General features: G+C 38.6%; 2 protein-coding genes across 6 annotated transcripts in view; one reads left to right on the top strand and one right to left on the bottom strand.

The window, feature by feature from the left end:
- Positions 1-1,577, bottom strand: part of ANKIB1 (ankyrin repeat and IBR domain containing 1) — a 99,573-nt gene extending 97,996 nt beyond the window's left edge. For 2 of the 3 annotated variants that reach the window (XM_064506057.1, XM_064506058.1), the window contains exon 1: positions 1,052-1,577. The gene's annotated coding sequence lies outside the window, so the exon portion shown is untranslated. The remainder of the gene's footprint in view (positions 1-1,051) is intronic. The other variant, XM_064506059.1, reaches the window with a different exon arrangement.
- On the top strand, positions 1,522-24,181 carry KRIT1 (KRIT1 ankyrin repeat containing). Of its 3 annotated transcripts, XM_064506062.1 has the most exons (19): positions 1,522-1,664; positions 2,384-2,455; positions 3,413-3,538; positions 4,110-4,269; positions 5,637-5,729; positions 6,660-6,789; positions 8,977-9,220; positions 9,514-9,629; positions 10,056-10,199; positions 11,453-11,609; positions 11,891-11,998; positions 13,739-13,895; positions 16,032-16,129; positions 16,160-16,183; positions 16,864-17,030; positions 19,080-19,167; positions 20,537-20,743; positions 21,046-21,162; positions 22,241-24,181. In XM_064506062.1, exons 3-19 carry the CDS (start codon positions 3,437-3,439, stop codon positions 22,307-22,309), a joined length of 2,181 nt encoding a protein of 726 aa, XP_064362132.1. In that variant the 5' UTR covers positions 1,522-1,664; positions 2,384-2,455; positions 3,413-3,436; the 3' UTR covers positions 22,310-24,181. The 3 variants fall into 3 exon arrangements, with proteins under 3 accessions (XP_064362132.1, XP_064362130.1, XP_064362131.1); XM_064506060.1 differs by having other exon boundaries at positions 16,032-16,183; XM_064506061.1 differs by having other exon boundaries at positions 1,550-1,664; positions 2,388-2,455; positions 16,032-16,183.
- The last annotated feature ends 892 nt before the right edge of the window (positions 24,182-25,073 follow it).

Raw genomic sequence — 25,073 nt, 5'->3', positions numbered from 1 at the left:
GACTCTGTTGCTTTCTGTCTGAGAGTTTCGTTTAGATGAGGAGCAGTATTTTTCTCAGGAGCAGAAACAGAGAACTGAATCCATCACGGAGTATTGAGAGCTAAAGACACAGAAGTAAGGGTGAAACACCCATAGGCGTAAGGAAGACAGCTTCTCTTCTTATTTTCACCTTATTAGCTACACAATTAATAATTCTCCCCAAACTGGTCTTCCTCTTTAGAAACTGTATTTAAATTACAGTTGATGACTGATGTTATATTTCTAACTCAAACTTTGTTTCTGGAATTGGTGAGCACAGAAACACACTCATGAAAAAAAGAATCGCAGCGATGTCCAGCAGGGACGGAGGGGCCCAGGCAAACACTTCCCACAGGAATGTCACTGCCTTGCTTCGCGGAGCGTGTTTTTGTCACATGCTCCCTCTGCACGCTATTTAAGCTGCAAATAAAAGACAGCCTGAGCCATCAGGACGTATCAAGGTTCTCCTGCATTTATAAAAGCCACCCAGTTTCCCGGGTGGGTCTAAAGGCACCTCAGAGAGCCATACAGCTTCGTATACAGAACAGCTACGGTTTACTCAGTTTTTCAGGGGGAAAAAAATTCGAGTGTGAAAGCTAAGAGCTCAATTTCATTCAGGAAAGGCAGGTTACGACGATGCTACAGCGCCTGGCAGCAAGGCGATCCCGGCACCGCTCCGCGCGCTCCCGCCCTCCCCCAGCACCCTTTTCCGCTCTCCCTCTCCCCCCACTTTTTGGCACCAAAGGCACCGCTTCGAGCCCACGGGCAGCGCCCACCTCGCCTGCCGGGGGAGCGGGCCGCACCGAGGCCCTCACGCCGCTCCAACCTCCCGGCGGTCCCGCCGGGACCCCGCGCCGCCCTCCGGCCCCGCCATGTCGGGGCGCCCCCGCCATGTCGGCGCTGCCGCCGAGGGGCGATCCCGCCGCCCGCCCCGCCCGCCCCGGAGCCGCCCCGCGCCGGCAGGCGGCGGGTGCCCATGCTCGCCCGCCGCCTCGCCCTCCCGCGGAGCCGCCGCCCGCCGCGGGGCACTCACCGGCTGCGCACGGCGGCTCTGCCCGGCGCTCGGCGCCCCGCATCCAGCGCCTCCATCCGCTCAGCGGCCGCCGCGCGCTGCCTCTGCCCCGCCGCGCTCCGGGCACGGCGCCCTGCGGAGCGCCCGCGCCGCCGGGCAGCCGGGGCGCCGCTGCCCCTCGGCGGCCGCAGCGCGCGCGACGGCCTCGGGAGCGCCCGCCCGGCGGGCGAGGCGGCCTCTGCCCGGGCAGGGCGCTGCGGCGGCCGCGCTGCCTCTTTGTTCGGCGGCGGCAGCCGCTGGCGGCGCTGACAGCGCCCGGCGAGCGCGGGCGGGCGCTGCGCCTCCGCGGCCGCCTCCCCCGCGGCCGCGCCACACGCCCCCGGCGCGGCCCGCAGCCCGCGCTCTCGCGCCTTCTGCCCGCCCGCGGTCGGCAACCGGCGGCGGCGGCAGCAGGCGCTCAGGCCGCCGACCCGGAAACTCATGGGCGGCGGAGGCCCGCGCGGCTCCGACGGGAAGCGGATCCGCCGAGCCGGGGGCGGGAGCGGGGCGGGGCCGGGGCGGGCCGCGGCCGCGGGGCCTGGGCGCCGGGCGCGGCGAGAGGATGCGGTGGCGAGGCGGCGGCCGGCACCACCGAGTAAGGCGGCGGCGGCGGCGGACGGCGGCGGCGGCGGCGGGAGCGCGGCGGCGGCGCGGCTGCGGGGAGGAGCTGGGGCCGTTTGCGGGCAGCGAGACGCGGAGCGGCGCGGCGGGTGCCGCCGAGGCGGGGCGGGCCGCGTCCCTGCCGCCCGGTTCCTCGGCGGCCGCAGAGAGCCGAGGCCGCGGCGCGCTGCTGTCGCCTGGAGGTGGCGGAGCCCCCCGCGCTCGCGGGCCGCGTCGTTACCGCCCCTCGCCCGCCCGCCCGGGCCCCGCATCCGCACCGGCCCTGCCGTCCCCGGACGGCCCCTGTCGCAGGCTCCTCACCCCGCGCCGGGTATCGCTCGGGGGGGCCTCGCGGAGCCGGCGCCGCAGCCGCGGCCCCCCCGCGCCACACACCCGTCCGCCCGTCACCGCAGCGTCGCGCCCGCGTACCCCGGTGCGTGCAGCAAACCCGGAGTCGGCGCCTCTCCCCGCCGCCTGTGAGGCACTGCCGCTTCTTGTCACTTAAAAGCTGCTGGTATCCCAAGTGGCGAGCCTCCGTGCGTTGGTTTTTCATATAGTGTTTCTGGGTGCTGCTATAATATAAATCAGTATTTGGATATTTCTGCTCCAGTCCTACTGTTCAAGTGCCACCGTTACATCCTCTGACTAATGCATTTATCTTAACTGAAGGCGAGGACGTGCATGCTGTCATTTGCTTTGTTGTTGTATTTTCAGTTAGTCTGATCCTGGCAAAAAGCGCTGGATTCAGGGCCCATGAGTCCGAAGACCTCTCTTTCTCCTAGAAAGGTGAAGCCGCTATAGTTGGTTAATGATAAAAATCTGTTTGGTGGAGGGATTAGTTTGCAAGTAATGTGTACTTGTTGATCATGTGGAACGAGAGGAGCTTCATTTGCGGTTCAGGAAAACGATCAGCTGGAAGGACCCAGGCGTGACCTTCCTCCTCAAATCCAATATGCCAAGTGATTTAGTTAGTCTTATAAGGCTTCTCCTGTCTTACCTATTGGGTAAGATTTTATGATTACAAGAACTGCCACTTTTGGTTAAAGCAAAGTTTAACCTTAAATCTAAAGGCCTCTGCCCACTTTTCGGCAGAACTGCAGATGTATTCCTTCCAGAAGCTCAGTTTGAGTGAACTGTGCACCAATTCACAGCCCTGCTGAAGTAAAAAAAGAATTAAAATAAAAATCCATATTACGGATTATTTTTATCAGTCCTGGGCTGTAGGCATGCTTGTGTTCTACTTCCTATTAGGAAAAAATGGAAGAACAAATTTTGGTTTTTAATTCCTGTAGAACTGGTGGAAATGCAGTACTTCATAATAACGTGTTTTATAAATTATTCAGCTTGTCACTTTAAAGCTTTTCTTCTAATTTCATATAGTTTTCTGGGTGCTAAAATTCTTTGGCCTTTTGCCTGGCTTGCTAAACAGGGAGATATATACAAACTGAAAAATATATACATCATCTTTGTTGTAAAAGTAATTTAGAGAACAAGGTTGTTCTTACTAAATCCACATAATGTAAGAGTTCACCCATCCTTTTATGTTGTCCACATTCTTTTTTTGGAAATGAAGCACAATTATACCAATCATTGGTATTTCTTCAGCTAAAGAAATATAAATGAATAAAGCAAAGCATCAGTGGATATAATTACTGTATTTTGGAGTTTAGGGTGCTGTTGTTTTTCTTTCTTTTTTTTTTTTCCAACTGAACCTTTACTTACTGTTTATTTCATTGTTTCTAGTGATAAAATAAAAAAGAAGGCAAGATGGGAAACCCAGAAAACATCGGAGATGCATATGTTGCTGTGATTCGTCCAAAAAACACCGCTAGCCTGAATTCTCGGGAATATCGAGCTAAATCCTATGAAGTAAAACTACTTTATTAAAATTTAAAAAATAATATCTAGTAATATATATAATAATATGGCAAAAAAGTCAATCTGACAATAAGATAGCTGAAACAATGTATACGTATCATATATACCTACTATGCATTGCCTTATCAGTATAGTATTGGAACACTTTACAGTTTTATAATTCTTTGTCATTGTTGTTGTTCTTTGCATCCTTGTTAAATAGAGATACAATAATGTCAGTGCTGGTAGGCAACCCGAGGCTTAATCATTCTTACTAAAGATACTAAAGCCTAGGCTTCAAAAGTATTTATATAACCAGCTACCATTTATTCCAGTCAGAATTTTTTTTAGTTGGCTCTAGATCTTTTTAGTGAAATCATAAGACATCTTTAATAGAGAAGGGACTGGAATTTGGTCCTGGGCAAATCCACAAATGAAAAATGTGTCAAGCACTAGGAAGTGTTTTGTTTAAGGAAATACCAGAGCCTCAGTATATTTATTTATTTTGTTATGTTACATATATTTGAAGGAATTATTTTTTAATTACATTCCTTACTGCTTTGGTTTCATTATTGTTTGAAAGATCTTGTTGCTCGAGGTTCCCATCGAAGGTCAAAAGAAAAAAAGAAAGAAGGTTTTGTTGGAAACTAAACTGCAGGGAGGCACTGAGATAACCCAGAGCATCTTGGATTATGTGTTAGAAGCCACCAAACCGATTTCACCAGCCAATCAGGGTATCAAAGGTAAAAATCTTTTAATCCAATCTATTGTTGCTGTCGCTATAAAATATTTTAAAATTGAAATGGGCATAGAGAAGTTGTTCAAAAGCAGAGTATTTAGTTTAAAAAACAAGACATTTGGGGGGTTTCATCAAAAAGGCCCAAAACAACCATCTAGCTAAAACCTTTGATTTACCTTTGTTTCACTTTAACTTCCAACTCTATAAAATGCTTATTAAAAGATTTTTATTAAGTTAAACTTTCCTTGTCTGTACTACTTTGTCACCTCAAATAGATATTTATAGCTAAACTTTTGGCAAATTAGATTAAAGTGGCTTTTTTAACCTTAATTTCAGCTAAAAATTGACTAGTCAATATATTTCTTCTGATTGCATTGTTTAGTAGACAGAGTGTCTACATTAAAATACTTCCAGCATAACTCTATCAGTTGTAGATGTAATTTGATTAGTACATGTTCTTGTTATTATTGTGACATAGCTGATCTGGCAAACAACCTCACACTTGTGCTAATAAAATAGTTTTAGCCAGCTTATTTCATTTCCAGATTGGTATAAACTATACTGACTAAAGCACTTTTTTTTTCTGTGAACTGCATCTCTGCTGTGAAAGATTTGTAAGTTTATACTGGAAAGGTTGTCAGTACAGACAAGACAGTACAGTGCTAACAATCTGCAAAAGGAAGAGCTAGTTAGAGGGTAAAATGTTGCATGTGGCGATAACTGGCCCTGGATGGACTTACCAAAGCTAATTGAGCAGGAAATGTGAAATAACATAATAACATTAATACGCGTTAAGTAATGCATAACAGAAACAAAAACAGTCTGGCTCAGGGAGTGTGGGAGTACTAAACTGACTCAGAGCGAGGGCCCAAGCATTAGTATGCAGAGTTTAGTGTGGTCTGTGCTAAAATATGCAGCTGAGGTCAGAAAAGCAAACAGAATGCTAAATTTTGCAAGTGTGGAAGGGAGCATAGCATGAAAAATATTGTCATACCCCTAAATGAATAAAGAATTCACCCCAGCATGGAATATAGCATATACTCGTGATCTCCCATTTCGGAAAGAATCTTGCTTAAACTCAGGTGGTTTTGGAGAAGAATCATTTGTAATGACAAATAATAAGGGGCATAGGAAAGTTACTATGAAAAAAAGGTATACAGTCCTGTTATTTTTCAGGCTAATGAGTATGTATATGTTTATGTTCTTTTATAATTCACTGTCATTTAGATTTTTTAGCTTGCTTAGATTTCTGGTAATAAATTATTTTGTATCCTAGAAATTGGAAAGGATAGGTCTGCTAACCTTTAAGTTGGCCAACTCTAGATTTTTTTTGTTTATTTATTTATTTATTGCTTTTTAATACTGTGCTAGGAAAGCGAGTAGTGTTAATGAAGAAGTTTCCTCTTGATGGAGAGAAGGCAGGCCAGGAGGCATCACTTTACATTGTTCCAACTGTTGTCAAAGGTAACCCTAAACATAGTTTCTGAAGTAGCATGGATTTTAGCAGAAGTTCAGTTGATGGTTTCTTAAGAATTTTCATGAATATGTGATATGGCTTTTTCTGTATCTAAGCATTAAAAAGTTAGATTTGGGTGGAAACCTTTCTCCCAGTACCTTAAAACCTGAAAAAGTTACTTAAATTAGGAGAAAACTTATTTAAGGTATTGCATTTGTTTCTGTAACTATAGCAAACTTTTGTTTCAAGCCGCATTTGTTCATTTGATGGTTATATTCCAAAATATATGCATTAACTCTTAAATAATTACTGAATGTCAATGTAAATAAGGCATCCAGCCAATTCAATTCAGTGTTGTTTACTCAGAGAAGAATGCTTTGTTAAGACAGTAAACATTTTTGTTTGAGTAAGGAAGGGTGGATAAAGTCTTTAAAAGGCAAAGTAGATTGCTTGTCAGTAGAGTATTACAAAAATTTTGAAGCAAATGTTTGCGTGCTTTTGGGGAAACTCTTCATTTGTTCTTTGTGATAAGCCTTAAGGATAAAAGCTGTCAAATAAATAAATATAACTGTGGAGTTACCAACAGCAATAAATGCCACTTCTGTCCAAAAGTTCTATTTAAAACTAACAGAGTTCTTGCTGTTTTCTTTCTTTTTTTCTTTTTTTTTTTTGGCACCAGGATACATTTATAATTATTTCTCAAATGAATCTGATCACACTGGTGGAATAGTAACTGAACACTTTAAGGTCTGTAAGGGTACTCTGCTGAGTTACAGTGAGTTTTTACATGAGGATTGTATGCAATTTGGAAAAATTGAATTTCTGTAGTGTAAAAAAAAAAAAGTCTCATTTAGCTGGGAGTGTGTAATTACAGAAGATCCAGAGGGAAAGTAAAATTCTTCTTGTCAGTGTGTCTTCAGAGTCTGTTTCCTTTTTAGATAATACAAAATATGCATACAGCCCTGGATGCCCTGTGTTCTACTGTTTACAAGACATCATGAGAGTCTGCAGTGAATCCAGCACCCATTTTGCTACGCTTACTGCAAGAATGTTAATTGCCTTGGATAAGTAAGAAATGCCATCAGTAAAAATACTCACATTAAAATAGAAGATAAACAAGGACATGTGTAGATGTAGCAAGTAGTTTTACAGCAGTCTTCTGATTAAGAAGGAAATCACAGGAATATCATGTTATTTTCTTTATATGATTATCAGAAACTAAAACCGTGATGACAGATTTCTAAATCTTTTAAAAATGTTTTGGGGAACTGAAATACCTATTTAAATCAAGTGTCTTCTTAAAACTTTGTGCTCACAATGTAAGTTTTATAAAACCATATAAAATGTTACTGATTAATCTTCTATAAATGATATATTTGTTATCACTGAGAGTATTTGCCAGACTGTAGTGGAAACATCCTGCTAATTATATGGAATTGAGATTTGCATTTAAATTAAACCTCTCTTTAGAAATAGTGAAGTGTCTTCCCCAGCCATACAAGTTTACTTGAAGTATGGAATTAACTTTCTGGGAGGTGGTTAGTTGTTTAGCTAGATTTATAGTAGTTTGAAAATTGAACATGTGAGCGGTTTTTTGCCTTTTTATGTCCCCTTAACAAAGAAGTGTCTGACTCAGTCCATACACCTGTATCACCTTATTTGCAGGAGTAAGTCTGTTGAACTGTATTCTAAGCAGACCTTTATCTTCAGGAACAGGGAGGTTCTGTGTTTGTGTGCATCTTATTCTTGCATTACTAAAGTTACGCAAAACTTTTCACTATCTCAAAAAATATAAATTACAGCCTACTACCTAAAAAGGTTCTATGTGTAGGGTTTTTACAGTTTATTAATACAGAGTTGTAATATTTCCATCTATACCATTGTGTCAGTTGTTGCATTTATTTTTTACTTAATGAATGCCTTCAGACCCTAGGCTTTGTTTAAGTCGTGTTACTAGCCTTACGGTTGTGAGAGAAACCTTGGAAGTATAAGAGAAAATAGTTTATATTGATGATTTTCTAGGTTGGTAGTCTGAAACAACAGTTTTGAAAGGTTCAAATTACCTTAATTAATTAATCTGACAATTTTTTAGAGAAATTGCCTGGAAATACCTCAGACAGGCTGGAGGGTGTTTATAGCACAGTGAGCGCAGTTTTAAAGTCTCTGTTTACAACACGACTTTGAACAGTGAAGGGAACAAAGCTTGGATATGGGACTTAAAGATCCAGGCCTAAGCATATGCTTTGGCCCATGAACCACATTCTGCCCTTACACATGGTTCTGGGACAGACAGACTTCAAGCAGTCTGTATCAGTGGATCTCTCTTTTGAAACCACATATTTTTTTTTTCCTTCTACCTTTCCAGGCTAAATCACTAAATAAAATTTATTGAGTTTCAAAGTACACGTTTATCTCAAGTTTATGAGACAGTGTTTGCAGAAACGTAAGTATAGATAGGGCTTTAGCTCAGCCCCTTAGTTAACATGTGCCCTATTCAACATAACAGTAAAATAAATTTAGCAATTAAATGAAAACATAGCCCAAAATAAACATGAATAACTTTCCTTTAGCTCTGTGTTACAAAGCATATGTAGGAGGAAAAAACGCAGCAGACGGACAGTGATGACTTACCCCTTCAGCTTGCAGGTGGTACCCTACCTGAAAAAGATTTGGCAGTTGGGAAAACTATCAAAGGACCTCCCTTTTTTCTCTTCTCCCTAACAAAACAGATGAGCTGGAAGACCTAAGTCTGCGCTGATGTTGCAACTTAAACAATCTACTTTAAGTTTCTAAATTTGTACTTTGAGAGTAGTAATACCACAAACTGAAAGTAAATGTGTTAGAACGTAACATGTTGGTGTTGTTAAGTGTTTTGGCTTTAACCAATGTGACTATTACCTTAATTTATAATTTCCTTTTCTTTGAGAATTTGCATCTGCAGGAAATGTATTTGAGCTATGCTATACTAATAAATACCATTTGCATAACTGTATTCTATTCACAAAATTTCATGTATGGGGATTAATTTAGTGCTCTAACATCAGCTGTGCACATGATAATTAAAACTTAAGAATTTTTTAGATGAGTCCAGTATTTATTCATAGAGTCCAGTAATTTTACAGAGATAAGGTCTTATTCCTGGAGGGTTTTTTTGTCATATATACAACCCTTAATCAAATGAAATAATGGACAGGCATGACAAAAATAGTCCTTCCTTTACTTGGAAATGCATTACTTGCCCATTCTCTTCTGTAGGTGGTTGGATGAACGCCATACCCAGTCTCATTCCATCCCAGCTTTATTCAGACCATCTCCTCTTGAGAGAATTAAAACGAATGTCATAAACCCTGCCTATGCTATAGAACCTGGTCAAACAGAGAGCTCATTACACATGGGTTATACTGCCCTAGAAATAAAGAGTAAAATGTTGGCATTGGAGAAAGCAGATGTGTGTATCTATAATCCTTTGTTCGGGTCTGACCTTCAGTATACAAATAGGGTAAGAACTATATTTTCTTCTAATATTTGTGAAACATATATATTTTCATTTTACATTTCATTTGTGTATTTGATGTGACTGTACTTTATGATTAATATAATTAGATGTATTGCACACTTATTGCCAAATTAGATTTTCAAATTCACACATTTCAACACCAGTTCCTTTAGCTGTAGAAAGTTACTATTATAACTTTGGTTCCAAGAGAATATGTGGCTTAGATGGGGGATTATTTAGTCAAGTCTCAGTAAGTTTTTTTTTTTTTTTTTCAGTTTTAAATTGTTTCTTCACAGGTTGATAAAGTGGTAATAAATCCATACTTCGGCCTTGGAGCCCCAGACTATTCAAAGATTCAGATTCCAAAAAGAGAAAAGTGGCAACGTAGCATGAGCAGTGTCACCGAGGACAAGTATTATGTTACATTTCTTTTTCACTAACAAATAATTTTGTTATAGTAATATTTGGTAGACTCAGTCAGAATGAGATTCCCATTACTTTAGTACTTAAGTGTACAAATGCATATTTAAAAAAATCTATTTTAAGTCTTTAAGTACTGAAACATAACAGGTAAAGGATAGAGCAAGGAAGATTTAAATTACAAAATAAAATCAGGGAAACATTTCTTGGCATAATGAGTACAGCAGTGGCTTGACTTCTGTGCTGCTGAAATACTAGTTGTATGAATACTGATGCCTCTTAGCTGCATGAGCTTCATCTTTATTTCTTTATGTAGATCTATAGTTAGTCCTCAGTCATTTTAAAAAAAGTCTTTTTCCTCAACTGTTCAAATATGTCTGAACTGTGTTTTCCTCCTGTTTCCCCTTTTCATTCACAGGGAGCACCAGTGGGTAGATGATTTCCCTCTTCATCGCAGTGCTTGTGAAGGCGATTCTGATTTACTAAGCCACCTTCTGGATAAAAAGTTTTCTGTTAATCAGTTAGATAGTGACCACTGGGCACCTATTCATTATGCATGCTGGTGAGCCAACTGAGTATATTTCTGCCAAATGCATTCTGCTGTCATGTCTCTTTGGTACTCAGAAAATGAGAAATTGAGAAACTCTAGACTTTCAGCTGTGACTGTAATATGTGTTAGTGTTAACTGTCCAAAGAGATAACATTGCTTCACGTTTTGAGATCATTGAGATCTGAGTGGTTTCTGAGGAGACCAAATGTGGTGACCTTATTATCAAATACTTACCTACTGCCTCTTGCATCTGTCCTCTGAAGCATGTGTTCTAATCACTGTTGGAGATCTTGAGTATAGCCCAGGCAGGTAACTCTTGCTTGTTGGTTAAAGGTTGTGATTAGTCTGACGACAACGTGGCAATAGCTGAGCTGAGCAAGTGTTTGTGATAGTAATATTTTGAGCAGGAAGCTGGACTAGGTGACCTCCAGAGGTGTCTTTCAGCCAACGTTTATGAATCTATAATTCTATGATGATTTTATTCTATGAATGCTTCAGAGCATTCCTTAGCTGTGGTAAAAATGCTTTTGTTTTATCTTTAAGCAAGTCAGTCTTCTATATTTGTAATAATATCTGATTACATGAAGAACCTGAAAATCAAACGTGATTATAAAAAAATGAAACTTAGTTGATTTTTTGTGTGTTTCTCAAAAAGTTTGCATAAATGGTATACACAGGATTTAACAATCATGAGATTTTAGCGTAAAGCTTAAAAGTGCTTAGGATTCATTTACATGACAATCAGAGGATTTCTTTTTTTTCAGCAGATTTTTTTCAGTCAAGGCTGAGCTCTATATTGCCATGACTGGATTGCTACAACTACAAAAGCTAGCTAGTGTAAAGCAAGCTTGGATATGTCTGTAATGAATCCCAATAAATGGTTATTAGATAGCACCACATAAGTGCAGAACTAATTTTAGTTTAAGCAAACTTACTAATGCGCCATTGTCTTTGGTGACATTTCAAAGCTTTACTTCACTTCTGTGTATAATTACAGTCTGGAAATGATTGCTACTGTTAGGTTACACTAGAAATCTTGTTAAATTTCTTATTTTTATGTGACTTCTTTTCAATCTTTTGGATAGTTACAAATACATTATCTTAAGAAGTAAATGTAGAAAATTTTTTTTTTCAACTATTGAAACATAAGAGACACTCCAAGCACAGTAATACATTTTTTCATATTTAGGAATATCTTTGAGAATATCTGAAAACCATTTTATTTTAAATTTGCTGTGTCTGTTTGGCTTTTAATCTGTCTGCAGGTATGGAAAAGTTGAAGCCACTCGAATGCTGTTGGAGAAAGGGAAATGCAATCCAAACCTTTTGAATGGACAGCTTAGCTCTCCTCTTCATTTTGCTGCTGGAGGCGGGCATGCCGAAATAGTGCAAATTTTACTGAATCATCCAGAAATTGACAGAGTAAGTTCTGTTTGTATCAATGCGTAACAGTTTTAGTAACAGCTAGCTTGTGCAGGTGAAATGCTGTGTCCCCAGATCACAATGTGTAAACATGGTGATCCTGTTGAGAGGTTGCCAAAAACCTGGTTAAATAGTTTACAATAACTGCACTTTTCCCATTGCATTATCAATTAAATGTTTGAACCCAAAGATGAATGATTTTTAATTATCTCAAAAAAGTGTTAGTGTTTACCTGTCTCCAGTGAAAACAATGTATTATCAGTGTTTCTGTTTGTTGGTAGCACATCACTGATCAACAAGGAAGATCTCCACTGAATGTCTGTGAGGAAAACAAACAAAATGAATGGGAAGAAACTGCAAAACTGCTGAAGGAAGCCATGAATAAACCTGTATGAGTTTATTTTCCAAGTAGTTGAAAGTTTATGTATAATATTATATACTTATATGTAATTTATGTTTTATATAAAATTTACAAGTCTGAGAGAGAGTTAGGCCCACTTATAGCTGTTACCAGAAACAGGCAGTTGTACATGCTTAATTTTTCATTATTTTACATGTAATGTAATTTATTAGTATTGACAAAGCTAACATTTTGTCTCTTTAAATGTTTCTATTTATGTAAGGCTTCAAATGTGATGTTTTCATTTATTTGTGGGAGCACATCAGCTGATGATTTTGTCTGCTACTAATCATTCAGCCATTAGTTTTCTTGATGTCTTATCATCTTATGTGTTGATATATAGGAGCATTGAGCTGACTAAATGTAGGCTTCTACAAAATTAGACTTAGATCAGTTAGTCTGCCTAGGCTTCCTTGGCAATCAGTGGATATTTAGCCAGGCTAGTAAACAAAATTTATGATGCCAGTCCTTTCATCCTGAGGTATATTTAAAATAAGATAGATTAATGAAAAGAACTTGCTTCTTTTCTTTGACTTCAGATGGAACTTGTATCTCTGTAGTTAGCTGGCAGTAATCCTATCAAAATGTTTTGAAGGTGTTTTAAAGAATGTTCAATTCACTCTATATGAATGAATCTTCCAAAATAAAAAAGGAATTGACCTCCCTATTATGCAGCTGATCAAATGGGAGCTGTGTCTAATGACTCTAAAAGACTAATGCACGCCTTTTAAGTAGGTTTCCCAGCATAATAGGTGATATTATGTTGTCACCTATTGCTGTTGAATTAATACAGTAAAATTAAAGGTTTAATGAAGAAATTACTGCAATAGGAATCAAAGTGACTATTGCAGTTAAAATTGATTATTGTTTTACATTCCAGCTCCATTTTCACTCAGTTGTCATTTTCCAAGGCATTCATCTTTTTTCCAGAAGTTTCTAGAATTGATGTCTCAGGTTTGGAGGACTAAGCAGATTTGAGGAGGAGAAATAATAAATTCTTGCAACTTTTTATTTAAGCAGCTGAAGCACTGAACTTTTAAGGAAGAGATGAATACAAGAAGTTTCGTTAATTATGATTTCTGTGTACATGCTTTAAGCACCTGATTTATATTTAAGCACGTCTTTAAAGAGATATATTCTGGGCCTACGTGTAATTCTTTGAAAGTTACAGAATTCTGAAGGGGAAAATGATTTCTTATTCGTAGTATTACAGAAGTGCTCAAAGTTCTTAGTGAGATTTTATTCTTGTATTGGGATCTGTGTAAAGGCTGGCGTTTTCCTCTGAAAAATTACAGTCAGAATTACTAATTGTGTGATACAAATGTTAGAATTGAAGGCAGAATAGACTAAATTAAATATAGACTAAACGATGGGAATAACTCACAAGCTGCCAGTAAAGGTGAGAAGGAGGTTTCAGGACATGCAAAGCCCAAATCCCTCAGAACTTTTAGATGCCTGCTTGCCTTTGAGTTCAGCAGAAGTGCAGTCCCCAAAATATCATTAGGATTTTTCTCATAGTTGTTGTGTTAGAAAGTACAGTATAAGAACTTGCATAGGGCATGAAACAAGCCATTTTGATAAACAGTAAATTTGCAGTTGCTCAATGTTATTTTTCTAAACAGTATGGTTGTTGCTGAATTATGGTGAAATTGCTTGCCTCTTCAGAAGCACTAATGAAAAGATAGTATTTTAACGAGGTTTGTTTAATATGTTGAATTTTTTTATGCAGTATGAAAAGGCACGAATTTATCGTATGGATGGGTCATATCGCTCTGTTGAGTTGAAGCATGGAAACAATACAACTGTACAGCAGATAATGGAGGGGATGCGTTTGTCTCAAGAAACTCAGCAGTACTTTACTATCTGGATCTGTTCTGAGAACCTCAGTAAGTAACAAGAAAGACTGTTGTACCTGAGAGTTTTTCACTGTTTTTTTTGTACTTCTCCCTGATTAAAAAAAAAAAGAAAGTATTTTGTCAGAAAAAAGGCAAACTGAGCCATATGTTCTCTGACAGTTCTGTAATACCCTCTTTATATCAGTTTACAGAAGCCATCTTTTAGGATTTTGTACTCTTGAAATCTGCAGAGCTCCTGCAGTTGTTTTGTGTTTGAAAGTAGCCAGAAGACAGTGTATACAGGAACATGGAGAGGCAGCTGAAGCTTAGTTGGAACTCTTGAATTCTTATTATTTTTAGCAATCAAATCATATATTTTCCTATATTTGGATGCCTAGATTAGCTTTGAGTAATCGTTTCCAAAATAACAACTTACGGTTAAAGCGTGTAATCCTCCACACTTGGTTTGGGGAAGTAGTTCATTCAAACATTCAATCATTCAAACAGGGTGCGTAGTAAATTTGAGAGAACTGACCACTGGAATTAGAGCTCATTTTTATGATTTCAACTTTATTAATATACTTGTAAGTGGGTTTTAATTGTTTTAAATCATCTTTGTGACCTTTTAGCCAATTTGTTGCCCGCACATCAGTAAAACATTCAGGAGCCATAGGCTTTAATTCTCTTTTTCTCTCTCTTTTGTGTGTTTTGTTAGAAAACATGTAAACAGTACTGCTGTGACAAGGTAGCTGTGGGACACATTATAATGCTACTTACAAAACACTATTGCGATTTCAGCTCTGTGGGTCTAGTTGGCTACTGCGTTGACAGTACTGTTAATACAGAAGCTTTGTATTTAAATTGTTGTTTGTTGATATTAATCTTCCTCTGCAGGGGCATTGTTATATATTTCTTTTCTATCTATAAATGTTGCAAGCAAGCAATTTTCTCTTCAGTGGGTTTTTCTCCTAACCTTTTTCTCCTGTTGTCATCCCATTTGCCTTTTTATTTTGCTGTTTATCATACATCTGTTGTCACCCTCAGACAAACATAGAGGCTAATGCCTTTGGAATAGGAAGAAGTGTTTGAGTGTTGAAATTTTGCTGCTTGTGCCTTTTCTCAACGTCTATGTCATGTTTTACTCAAATAATTGAAGTACTAGTTTTGCATTTGAGGGGACAGATTACTGATACATTAGGTGTTGATTTAAAAAAAAAGTAATCTTCAAGATACTTTGTCTAAGCTTGAAAATAAATCAACTTCTGATTTACTATGTAAAACTAATGATGTGTTTTCATGATGTATTTTCATTATATAATGAGTTTCTTGCACTTTGTTGCATACAACTGTAAAGACCATAGTTTTCTTGTGCTTACGAAGGATAATGTTTTTCTGTGTTTGAATGTAGGGTGGATAAGTCAGGTGAATACATTATAAAATATCAGAAGGTAAAAGCCAGAGCAGCGAGGATGAGATAAATACAGTGATGAGGAACTAGAAAACAGCCAAGCTGTAATAACAAGGAGAGGCAGGATAGGTGAATTAGCATAACTGAAGATACGGACTGGCTAGTAGGACAGTATCGATTTGTGAGCTTTCACGTAGACAGGAGGACGTGAAAAATCACATGATTGTAGCCTGTTAGTAATCATGACCCTTTACAGATAAAGAAAGGTATGTCCGTTCTGGAAAGTTTATGGTTTGTATGTCCAAAAGTGGCAAATACCTTTATAAGATAAGCTATGTCTGTATTTTTCTGTCAAAATCTCGTGTTTAGACTTTGTATTTCTCCCAGAAAAATTGACACAACAATCTCTAACATTTTTATTATTGTAACTTTATTTAATATGGTATTTGGGCTGCTGGCTTCCCAGAGGCCCTTTACTTCTGGTTTTAAGGTCTATCATGGTATTCCATTAATTTTCTAAATAAAATTTCACTCTTGAGAAGCTGAAAATAATAAAGGTTCATCATTAGTGCATTTATTGAATTGGCTTTGAGAGTTTTGTCAATAAATCCATATTTTCAAAATCATTTCTATACAGCAGTTTAGAAAACATGGGGAAAAAATGTTGCTTTAATGAGTGCTCTGTTTGAAATGTTCTGGTTTGGTGCAGCATTCAGTCATCCGTGTATGTCCTGGTTTATTCTGTTTGTTTGTTTATAAACAAAATTGTTATTTTGCAGGCCTCCAACTGAAGCCGTATCACAAGCCTTTGCAGCATATTCGAGACTGGCCTGAAATATTCACTGAATTGACAAACTTGGATCCTCAAAGGGAAACTTCACAGCTTTTCCTGAGAAGAGATGTGAGGCTTCCACTGGAAATCGAAAAAAAGGTCTGCACTTTGAAGTGATAGCATGAAATTATGGTTAAAATCAGAACACTTTGACCATCAGCACTCAGTGTGTTTAATGATCTCTTTCCTATAATAGTTTGGGTCTTCAGGTTCTTTTCCTGTCTCTACCATTCACATATAGACGTATACTCTAATCTCTCACCTTCTCAACTGGTTTATCAAAAGACCATGTGTCCCAATCTGTACCTGTCTGTCATACTGCTAATAAGAACCTGTCCTATTTTCTTTCCTTTTCGTGTACCGTGGTTTTTCAGATATTTAATTGATCAGTTTCAATGGGATTATTCAAAGTTATTATTCAAAATGGATGTCTGAGAAAAGATACAGTTTATAGCACTAAGTAAATAATAATCTCTGATATATTTTGTTGATTGTAGTGTATAAAATGGTTTTGACACATTATTAGTTTGATGTGAGTATTTCTCAGGAAGTTCTGACTGGGCAATTTATAAGCGTGTTATATCAGTAAAGTCTAATTAAGTCACTGAAAATATTTCTGCATTGTATTTTTTCTATTACCAAGCATTACTAAAATATACCTTTCAAGGAGGATCACACTTTTGTCTTCCATCTTTGAATCAATGAGAAATTGTACTATCTTTTTTTTAAGTTCATTTGCTTTTTACAAAGAAATCATACTATTTAAATATTTTCAACAGATTGAGGATCCACTGGCTATTCTTATCCTATTTGATGAAGCCAGATATAATTTGCTGAAAGGTTTCTACACATCACCTGATGCTAAGCTGATCACACTGGCAAGTCTGCTGTTGCAAATAGTCTATGGAAATTATGAGAGCAAGAAACATAAACAGGGCTTTCTAAAGTAAGTGTGTCTTTAAACTTAAAATTTTCTTTGTAAATGAAATTATTTAGATAGCACTTACTGTGTTACTCTCAAATAAACTTTAGGTATGCTGTAGTAATTATTTTTCTCCATCACTGCTCCAGCTCAGTGTCCACATAACCTCCCCTGTATTCATAGAATCTAGACATAGGATCTGAAAAAATGTTCATTTTAATTATTGCCGTCCCATGCAGAGGGACTGAGTTTCTGTATTCCACAAATCTATACTGAGATATAGTAATACCAAAATGAGTAACAGTACTGATGTGAACAAAGGCTTTTAACAGGACTGAAACTTAACAGAACAACTCATTTTGGGCAACCCATAAGAAACCACTTACAGTGTCCAGCTAGACCAATTTCTGGGATTGGATTTCCTCCCTCCTTGAGGGAACTGTGGAGAGGTGTTACATCTTTTCTGTCACTCCCATGTGGACTGTTACACTAAATTCCTCAGAAACAGCACCAGTAGGATTCTGCCAGCTGAGCTGTTCTGGGATGTGGCTTTTTTTCTCCCACGCGCATATCTATAGCAGTATCTGAACACACCAGGATTTCATTTCATTTCTTTTCTGTGTGCACCTTCACTCCTGCGCCCACTGTCTCCACCCCAACTCATTCATGTAACAGCAGCGGTGCTATTTTGGGGTATTGCTATACTGCTTATTCACAGCATCAGCTGGGATGTATTGGCTTGCTTTTTCGGTCCTATTCTCCACCATCACTTAATCAGGGTGCATTTTTTGCAACAGTTTCTCTGGTCTAAGTGTGGGCTGCCCCTGAAAGGGCTGGCTGCACTGATCTCACCTGTACCTTCCTTTCTTTTCCTTCTGATAGGTACAGAGACTGTGCCATCGCAGAATAAGCTAGATGAATGAGCTCACTGACTGAGAACTTTTGGGTGGGCTGTTCAGTAGGTTCAACTATTGACCCATCTTGTCTTGTGACTACATTGGTGATCAGCAGCAGTGGTCAGTTAAACCCAGCTGGGTTTAATATGAGCTCTGAATCCCAGCAGCTGCTTAAGCAAGGATGTGTTCCTTGGCTTTCCTTCCCCCCACCCTGCCCAGGGCAGGTCAGCAACGTGGCTCTGAGTTGATACTGCACAAAGGGAAGTGTTTGATTTGATAGGGCTACTTGAAAAGATAGTTTGGGCCAGATGGAAGAACCTTGTGGGCACTGGGGTATGCTGTCTATGCGTATTCAAATGGAGATGTTTGAAGATATATATTCGTTTTGTTCTCCTTGAGACAGATGCAAAGATGTATATGCTGATATTTTTTAAATATCTCCTGGCTGTTGTTTGTATGATAATATCCTTGAGGATGTGGATACTTTGTCCTTGTGCAAGGTAGACAGTACGTGCTGTTACTGACAAGTATAAATTAAAAAGGACTAAATATTTCTGAAAGCTAGTGATGTATACTATACCATATTAATTGTGCATAAAAATAAACTAGTAAGGACTTCCTTCAGTGTTTAAAAAAAGAGCATTTCATATAAATAGCCTCACTTTCATGTCATGTGACCTAACTTTCATGTTAAATTAAGGGGCAAGTCTTCGGTAGTGCAGAGTTTACAGTTTGTGCAGCTGAATAGAGCAGTGAAGAGAAGGGTACGCATAAGCCATCTCCCTGGTTTCTGAGTATGGGATATTTGGGTTTAAATGACACCCTGTATCTAATTTTGGCTCCCAAACTGGAAATCACTGAATTGGTCTGCCATCAGGTGATGACCATGCATTCTGCAGCCAGCATATCCTTTCCCTGCCATGTCCATGATGTGGGCTGCTGACAGTGGACAAAACAAAGTCATGTAAAGAGGATCTGCATTAACTGAGAGTTGCACCGTATCTTAGGAAGCCTTGGCTTCTCTTTCGGGAAAGCTTCTCAACTGATGAGGCAAGGTAGAGTGGGAACTGACAATTTAGCTCAATGCGTGGCTTGAAGACACAAGCTGGCAGACGTTGTTCTTTGTCCTTAACGTTTACTGAAATAAAACTATTGTTTTCTCTGCTTTTTCTCTTAGTGAAGAAAATCTTAAATCTATAGTACCAATCACTAAGCTAAAAAGTAAAGCTCCTCATTGGACAAACAGGATACTTCACGAATACAAGGTGAGATAAATAGTCAATTCTAGAAAATCCTCTCTCAAACTTTTTTTGATTGTTTCACTGTCAGTTAATGTATGAAAATACTGGTATATGAAACTAGAAGTGTGTGTGTGTGTTGAATTTTCAAGCTGGGTTGCTGGAATGCTCCTTTTCTTGTATAGTTGCAGTTGATCTGTTTGCTAGAAGTAAATATAATTGTGTCGTCTGTTCATTTAACTTCATTGAGGACACTGCTAGTTCAGATACATGTAAAATATAACTCAGAGTAGATTTTTATGAAATCTACTTGTGATAGATCCACAAAGTCCTTTTTGCCAGCCTAACTTGTACATTAGGGACCTATTAGCACTGCTGATGTGTATGCACACACACGCATGCACACACACAGGCTCCCTTCACTAGAGTCTAGCAGAAGGCATAGAAGACTTCTTACTCTTTCCTGTATCAGAAAGCATGCAAGAGTGAGCACAGTTTTTTAGTCTTCTAAGGCCATTATGGGAAGGAGGAGTTGGAGGGAAGGGAGGGGGAAAGGAAAAGGAGTTAGTCCTCATTCCAAAGATATTAATGTGTTTTACATTTTTTTAAATAGCTGTGTAGAACTCAGTCAACCTGTAATGCAAGGTGTGGAAGCCACGAGGTTGGTCTCATCCTCCACACCCACAGTCATGGCGTTAACTGCTAATGACTTGTGTTCCCTCTTGTGCCTTCTCATGTCATTTTTGGCCAGGTCGACTTTTTGTTTGTTTGTTTCAGAGTTCAAATAGTCATTTTCCCTCTTTTGGTTAGGATACTTTATACTGGGCTATTTTGAGTTAGGAGCACTCCAACACCCTTTGTTGTGAGTGTTTCACTCTACAGAAGAGGAAGAAATAGAATCATGTCTCATTCTGAGTGAGGGCTTCATTAAAGAAAAGAAAGCTGCATCTCTCTTCTGTTTAAAAAAAAAAAAAATTCATGCTGTATCTGGGGAGGTACTTGATTGTCTTACAGTGTCTCACTGGCTTAGACCTCCTGAAGGAGGAATTGTTAGTTTTATGGATTCTGATGGATTTAGTGTCAGATGGGTGCCTAGCTGCTTGTCCCTGACAAGTGTGAGATATTGCTGATAGAGGTGAAAATGTGGAGACTTGCAGAGGTTAGGTGCCTGTGGTTGGGATTTTTGAGGCTCCTACAGGCATCTGCATTCTGCCTCAGTCTTCTTTGGCATCTGGACCTATCTGTGGATCTAGGTTTTAATTTAGGTGTGGTTTCTTTGGAGGTTGCTGGGAAAGCACTTTGGGAATACTAGATTCCACTAAACAGTGTATTTTTTTTCAAATAAACACAGTTATTTGGGAAGATTTGTTTCTTGTCATTGTTCCTTTATTTCTAGAATCTCAGCACCAGTGAAGGTGTAAGTAAAGAGATGCATCATCTTCAGCGCATGTTTTTGCAGAATTGCTGGGAAATTCCTACTTACGGAGCAGCCTTTTTCACAGGACAGATATTCACCAAAGCAAGTTCTAGTAGCCATAAAGTCATCAAAGTGTATGTAGGAGTAAATGTAAAAGGGCTGCACCTCCTCAACATGGAAACCAAGGTCAGCTTGAGCTTTATAAATGAACTGCCAATAATAACTGTTAAGTTTCATTCTGTTCTCTTAAATTCTTTATGCTGGTTGTCATTTCACATCAGTGTGTTTGGTTAAACTTGACTGTAAAGATTTCCAAGACTTTAAGATCTTTGTAAGGTATTAATAATAGAAAGCCTTGTCTTTTGCCACTCGACTACTTTATAAGCTACTGTTCTAAGTCAAAATCCTATTTCAGTGAACAGAGGAAAGTTCAGTTTGTAAGTGTTGAGAGTATTTTCTGAGTGATAGTTTTCTACATTTCACTGTAGGCTTTACTTCTCAGTCTAAAGTACGGTTGCTTTATGTGGCAGTTGGGAGATGGAGATACATGTTTTCAAATCCACAGTCTGGAAAACAAAATGAGCTTTATTGTGCATACCAAACAGGTAAGCATTGACAAAATTTAGTTTACAAAATTTTGTGAGATGGTAAGCCTTCAGTTATCTCTGACTCAGCGAAGATAAAGCAAATTTTAAATGTAACTTTAAGTGTTGGGGGGAGGAATTTTTCCATGAAATGTCATTGGTTATTTAAATCTATTTTTTTTCATTTTGAAAATTGTACCTTATGAGATTCTAATGAAATGCTTACAAAATCCTATTTATAAGGTAACTTCTCATTAACTCTACCTGCATGAAGTTGGGTCATTTGTCATCCTTTATTTATGTTAAATATTTCTTCCTAAACTAGATATATGCCTCTTCTCTCTTGAGATTGACCACCCTTGTACAGTTTTAAAGCCCAAGCCAAGCCCCTAGAAATATTTCAAAATGAGAATTTTTTTATTTAATATTTCAGAATGTTTGCTTGTTTTCCTAGCATGTGAAGCCTTTAGGGTTCATAATACATGAAAGGTATCTATATCAGGAGGGAAAAAATAATAATGAAAATTGCTTGTTGCATAATTATGCATTTTTTGCATAATTATTCATTAACTATCATCAAAGTCTAAGGATAATTCCAAATATGACAAGAATCACAAAGCTGCAGAGTTAGTACCTTTGCAATTAAAACTAGAGGAGTTTGGGGAACTGAGGATATGTTTTATAAAGCAGCTTCCTTAGCAATTGCTACCAGCAACTTTGTTTGACAGGGTTTTGTGCATGCTAGATAGAAAATGCTTGTTCTACCTGCAGCATACATCAGTAGTAATATGTTAAGTCATGTTAAAGCATTTTGTGATGAGATTACAGCTTTGAGTATCTTTCTTTGGCAGAAGTTGTTCATCTGATTATTCCATGTTAAAATGGTTGTAGGGGGGAAGTGGTTGAATATTTGTAAAATTACTTTCTGATATATGATAGAAACCTAGGCACAGTTTTCATTTTCCTTATTTCTAAAATGATATAATTTTTGAAGTTACTCAGTTACTTGCTTTCTACTTGCGTTTACCATATTGTTATATTGATTGTATCTTTTATTTTGTGAAATGCTGATAGAATTTAATTGTATACCTTTATACAGGCGGGTCTTGTCGTAAAACTTCTGATGAAATTAAATGGCCAGTTAATGCCTAGTGAAAGAAATGAATGATGGAGATGGACAATAGTTATGGAACAGCATCTTACGGTTAAGGAAAATTAACTTTATTCTTGTCATCACAGAGAACATTCATGTACATGAATTTTACAGAATGGAAAAGTAAATTTGAACAGTTTTTTTAACTTTGTACAGAAGCTGCATGGTTTATTTTTTTAAAAAGGTATACAACATATTTTTATAAATATATTTTGTTTCATATATAAGCTATTGTAGGGCTTCAGCTGAACCAATAAAACTGATGAAATGAAATGGTTTACTAATTCGAGAGAGAATAAAACAAGTAAGACTTTGTTCCCAGGAGACTATGAGATTACCAGTGCCATCAAGGAAGTCTCACTTAACCTGTTACTAACTTTTCATGTCATTCTATGGAATATCAAGGAGGTTGTATAAGTTACAGTATTTTGTAGACAAACTTTATTTTTAAGATACTGCTGATAAGTATGCCTAGAAGACCAGTTACTCCTTTGCGCAACTACTTTTGATAAACTGTTTTTTATTTGGTTTCTGATAAACCTGATAGCTGACTTTATTTTTACTCTTATCGTACTGAAAATTTTGTATTCATATTTATTCTAAAATATTGCATGAGGATGTCAAAAGGGAAATACTTTAAATCATTCAGAAGCCTTATTAAATGGTTAGCACGCTTGTTTTCAAACAACAGGATTTCTGTGTTTGCTGTGCAATATAAAACATTCGTATGTGAAGAAGGGGGATGATATAGACTTATAAGTAAATGTTATGCAGAGGACTTCAGAAAGTTTAATAAATCTTATCCTGGATTGCAACACATAACAAGTAAAGTTCATGTAGGAGGTACTAAGTTATTTCTGCAAAACTAATTTTCCTATTCATTACTTTAAATTTAAGTTTCTTGAGACTCCAGACAGTACAAGATGCAGGAATGAAGATTTATAATGCAAGGAAGTCGAACACAGTTTATAAGCATTCTGCCTGGTCTTTGCACAGTCAGGATTGCATCTTAACAAGTTGCATCCTAAGTGGGACCATCATTTTGTTTCCTAACAGTTCAGAACATTTTCTTTTAGGTCTTTGAAGTGTTTGAAAAGATTTGCATGCTTTCAGGCAACTCTTAATCCATTTCTAAAAACATACATTTTCTTAGTTTGCCTAACTAAAAGGAAAACTGTGCAATAGGAAGGTTAAATGTCACAATTCCCCCCCCCCCCCCCCAAGCAAAGGATGGTATGAACTGTGTCTGTGGAGTTTGAAACATACACTTGTACCTTAAAATACTATCCATAACGCAAATCTTTAAAACCTCTGATTGTATTTCAGGGTTTTAACTCCATTTGACTCTTCCTTCTGTGTAAACTGCATGCTAAAAGTGTGCAATGTTTTGTAGAAAAGTAAAAAAATATTGCACTTGCCTCTAAGTTTTTGAATAAAAGACAAGTGTTAGGAACTATGCTGTTTTGTCATATCTTAATGTTTGCATTTAAACTTCTCAAATAGGAAGTACAGTTTAAGAAATTACAGTAGTAAGCAGTTTTTTTAAATGAACAGGAAACTTTGTGATCATCTTAGCAAGCTGTACTTTGCTACTTAACAACTTCATTGGCGTGTAATTAACAATAAATCTTCATGGATTATTATCTTTTATTTGTAGTAAATGCAGCAGTTATGTCCTTCATAGTGCATCCTTGCTATCACTTGGCACTGGTATCAGAAATACACTTCTCTGCATAGCACTTTGTTAGAAAACTAGAGGAAAAATGTTGAAATGTGTAGGTGTCACAGTTGCACGTTTAACAACAGTATTAATATGCCTTATTGCTGTAGAGTTCTTTCTGCTAATATTCTTATTTATTACTACCTAATAAATTGTTTGCAACAATAGTCCCATTGTTTTTATTCTTACAGACTATATGAAAGTATCATCAAATGACTTTGTGTTGTTACCAAAGAAGAGTATTTTGCAACATGCTTATCTTTGCAAGGTCTGTAGGAAGATCATCATTAGAGATGATCATAAGGGTAGGCAAAAAATTAAGATATTCTGAGCGCTTTGCTTTGCATCTTGGAAACTACTCGGGAATTTGAGCAGGGGAACTAGAAACTGTTAGTCATGGCAAACCAGAGGTTTGCAGGTGCTGCATAGTGGCAGCAAGTGCTGAGAGCCCAGTTACACAGCCTAGTTGGGCCTTTGGTACCGGGAATGTAGGAGCCCCCGCAGAGCTGCGGTGACAAGGCCAAAAGATGAGGGCCACCCTTTTGCGCAAAGTGGAGAAATGAAGGAGGGGAATGGAGATAAATCTAATAGCGTAGAGAGAGACCCCTAGTAACAATTATTGTATCTATGCAAAAAGAAAAATTAAAAGAGCTGCAGAAATGACAGAAGTCTGAAGACAAAGCTTTTATAAGCAAAAGAGATGCAGCTCAACTAGTTTAGCTTATCTAGAGGCTTTATTTTTTAAAAATGGTCTACAATATTCGATAGTGGAATACTCCAGCCGGCCCGAGTAAGCCACAACAGTAACTGAACGTGGAAACCCTAAAAACAACAGGCAGAATATTACCGATGGGAATAATTAATAGTTATGACTCGTTTGCTGACATGATGGATTTTTCCCTTTCTGTAATTGCAGACCCTGCTATTACGCAGGATTTCAACCTCGCACTGGCTGCCTTTCACTCTGGTAACGCCTGCTACCGGCATGATTTGAAATTTCGCCGTAGGCCAAAGGGCTGGAAAGATGAAATTATCCATACCCTGCACTCCGGCCTTAAC

This window comes from Dromaius novaehollandiae, chromosome 2, assembly GCF_036370855.1.
Source record: "Dromaius novaehollandiae isolate bDroNov1 chromosome 2, bDroNov1.hap1, whole genome shotgun sequence".
Taxonomy (NCBI): Eukaryota; Metazoa; Chordata; class Aves; order Casuariiformes; family Dromaiidae; genus Dromaius; species Dromaius novaehollandiae.
Note: the sequence above shows the minus strand (reverse complement) of the source record. Positions and strands in the feature narration are given on the sequence as shown.